Here is a 3,237-nt window from a genome sequence, read left to right on the forward strand (position 1 = left end):
CCGCTAAGGAGAGCTGCTGATAAATAGCTTCTTTTTTTAGAACTTCCAGATATTAATGTGGTTCTGAGGGCAGGATGAAAGGCAGCTGGCATTAAAGGATGACTGATGCACTCCTTGGAGTAAGGGAGAGGGTTAGATTTATAAAAGATTTATTATAAGGATAGGGGGGAACTGCTGAAAAACACTTTATGAGCAGCAACAGACCTCCAGGCAAGCTCGAAGCTGCACAGAGGCGCTCAGGACCTGATTATTTTGTTTTAACTGTGCAGCGGGGGCAGGCTGGGGGGGCTGGGGGAGCGGCAGAATGGCACAGGAAAAAGTGCAATAGCCAGAGAGGATCAGAGCTGCGATTGCAACGGGGATTTTGCCCCTGGGAGGAGGGGACGCATTGGTACTCTCCTCAATCCCACGCTGAGCAACCAGCATTTGGGTTTTTCTTCCCTTTCCAGAGTACAGAAGTTTTGCAGCTGGCACAAGCAGGGACTGATAACACAGCCCAGGTCAGCAGATGCCCAGCACAGACCCGCAGCCCAGGTCCTGCCATGCAAACCCAAGAGGCAGCGGATCTCAGCTCACTGAGGTACAGATCTGTGCCTGGGTGGGTTTGCACGGCCGATCTCCCTGTCTACAGTAGTTCCACGAGGAACAGATTTTGTTCCCCTCATTTTGTACTTCAGGGGGAGAAGAGCAGGCAGGGCCTGATTCTGGGCAGTGGAAATTCCAGATAACCTCTGGGAGAAGGAGCAGCACGAATATAATGGGAGTCTGGGAGATCCAAAGGCACCCTTCGCCTACCTTTATTTCTGTGTGGCAGCAATCAAAACCGTCCAGCAAGGAGAGCTTGTTAAGCTTTGCTGCAGAAGGGCAAATTTAGGATTGCTTTGATCTGAATAACAGTGAGTTCCTTTCTTCTTCCGTTGTAAGGGAGTTATAATTTATTTTTTTCAATTTAACCAAATAATGACATTTTTTTCCTGACTCTGCCAAGGCTCACACAAAGGCTAAGAAAACCCCAAAATGTCAGGGGAAAATCATAAAGGAAAGCTCCTCAACCTGGAGAGCCGTTTCACCAGTCTAAGCAATATTTTCTGATCCGTCTGCTGCAGTGATTCGCAGTGATTCACATCTAGGGGCACAGAGAAAGGCAGCTGCCAGCTGAGGACATCCCAGCAGACGCCCTGGGCAGGCCGTGCTCTGTAACCCTGCCTTGCCTGTCCTTTCCCCACGCGTTTGAGCTCCATGCGAGAAAATTCAAGGACCTTTGGTCTAACCCTGCTTGGTCAGAGCTCAGCACACGGAAGGAAGACGTTTGGTTTCCACTAAAAACGGCCGCCGTAATAGAGATGAAAAACATGCATCTGATTGAGCAGCGCACTGGGAGCCGTGGGGAGGGGCAGGAGGGACATGTCCCACACGAGCTGCCCGATGCGAGAGAGCTGCCGAGGAAAGGAAGGGACCCACAGGGCATGGGAACCCAGAAATCAGCACGCGTTGCCGTCCCGAGCCAGCTATGAAGTGTGGTCCCTTGATCACTTGCAATAGTGTTTTTTCCAAAAATAATTACCACTCCTATTCTTAAAAATTCAATTTGTTTTATGGAGGTTAAAAACCGGGTTAAGACAATCAGTAAAAATCCCAGGCTGAGGATCCATGCTGGAGATGTAATGGGATAATGGCTTGTTTTAAAGGCGATTTACGGCTGAGCGACTCTATTCTGCCAGCACAAGCTCTCTTTCTGCTCCTGGTTGCTCTCTGGAGTCACCGCTGCCTTTCGCATTCTTTCACATGCTCCAAATCCCATTTTCATTCAACAAACTCAGTGAAATACAGTAAAATCATGCCCAAAAGCTACGGCCCTCATTACTGCCCCAATTACCATCACGTGGCTGTACCCAAAACCCATCAGCAACCCATCAAACATCCCATCCAACCACTGCATCCTTCAACCCACAGAACAAGGAGAGAACCTTCAAGAACTGAAAAGGCCCCAAAATGAGCCTGGCCTGAGACTCCAACCACACTGCCCCACGTTCCCTGCCTTCCCAGTCTGGGGGCACTGACACCATTTGAGCAGTGGCAGCACATGGCAAGTTACGTGCTATGATTTGAAAGTGCAGATGCAGAGAATATGCAAAGCTGGAGATGCTGCTTTACTATCTGGTGCTCTAATCAGCTCAAAATTACAGCTGATTTTTCTTCTCCTGCTGCCATGCTTTTAGCTAACATCTCCTAAATAGCACTTTTCAGGCCTGTGAAAGAGAGACACTCATGGACTAATGCCTCTTCATATTGAAATTAATGCAAAGCCTTGGAAATTATCACCATCTCTGCAGGACTAATGCCTCCACAGGACTTGTGGGCCAAACCTTGCCTTTGCGCTGCCTGTTAATGTCAACAGAGATTGTCTGTTCCTATGGATGGCAGCCAAAACCCAAATACTGGTTGGTGAGCAGGGATGTTTACTTATTAAAAATTAAAAAAAGGAAAAAACAGAGTTGTGCAATCATAGAGTGAAATCACAGAACCCTCAAGATCACCAAGTTCAACCGTCAGCCTGACCTACCATCACAAAACCACGTCCTTAGCCCACACACTGCCGCTGCCTCCAGAGATGGCGGCCAAGATAGCCACGGCCCCATGCATTTATCTGGAACCTGATGTGTCCATCCTGAATGCTCTGATACAGCGCTGAGACGTTTAATGTAATGCCACCGCCCAGACTGCTCCTGGGGACCCCCAGCTGCGGTGGTGGTGACATTCAGCCCCTGCCTCGGCTGTGGCTTCGTGCCCACCAGCATGCTTCCAAGAGCTACAGATGTCACCCGGATGAGCAAAAAAAGCCCAGACCAAGCATTTAGCACTTCCTTACCATGTTGCCTTCATCATCAGCATCATCGCAGTCTGGCCGAGGGTCGTCCAGGTGGAGCTGATGGACCAGTAGGCCGGGAGAGGTTTTCCCATTGCAGTCCTGGTGCTCGGAGGCGGAGGTGCGACTGCTGTGCACGCTGCCGGTCCGATACAGCGAAGGCACCTGCAGGGTGTCCTGGAGGTCGAAGGAGCCCTTTGCTTCCAGCGACTCCATGCGCTGAGGTAAGGAGCCGTTGACGCTGCCGGCCCGGCTGGAATGCTCCTCATCCGAGCTCTCCCCGTCCTCTGAGCTCTCCTTGCCCTCCCCGGACAGCAGGGACCTGCGCTCGCCGCTCTGGCCCCGCCGCTTGAGGCTGGGCGCCCGGCCGA

At 51.1% G+C, this 3,237-nt stretch overlaps 1 protein-coding gene across 1 annotated transcript in view; it reads right to left on the reverse strand.

Moving 5' to 3' along the window:
• Window positions 1-3,237, reverse strand: part of CACNA1G (calcium voltage-gated channel subunit alpha1 G) — a gene marked incomplete at its 5' end in the record, with an annotated part of 82,336 nt that overhangs the window by 47,507 nt on the left and 31,592 nt on the right. Inside the window, one exon of the mRNA XM_031556388.1 lies at window positions 2,870-3,237. Within this exon, the coding sequence (XP_031412248.1) occupies window positions 2,870-3,237 (368 nt within the window). The remainder of the gene's footprint in view (window positions 1-2,869) is intronic.

Source organism: Meleagris gallopavo, chromosome 20 (genome assembly GCF_000146605.3).
Source record: "Meleagris gallopavo isolate NT-WF06-2002-E0010 breed Aviagen turkey brand Nicholas breeding stock chromosome 20, Turkey_5.1, whole genome shotgun sequence".
Classification (NCBI taxonomy): domain Eukaryota; kingdom Metazoa; phylum Chordata; class Aves; order Galliformes; family Phasianidae; genus Meleagris; species Meleagris gallopavo.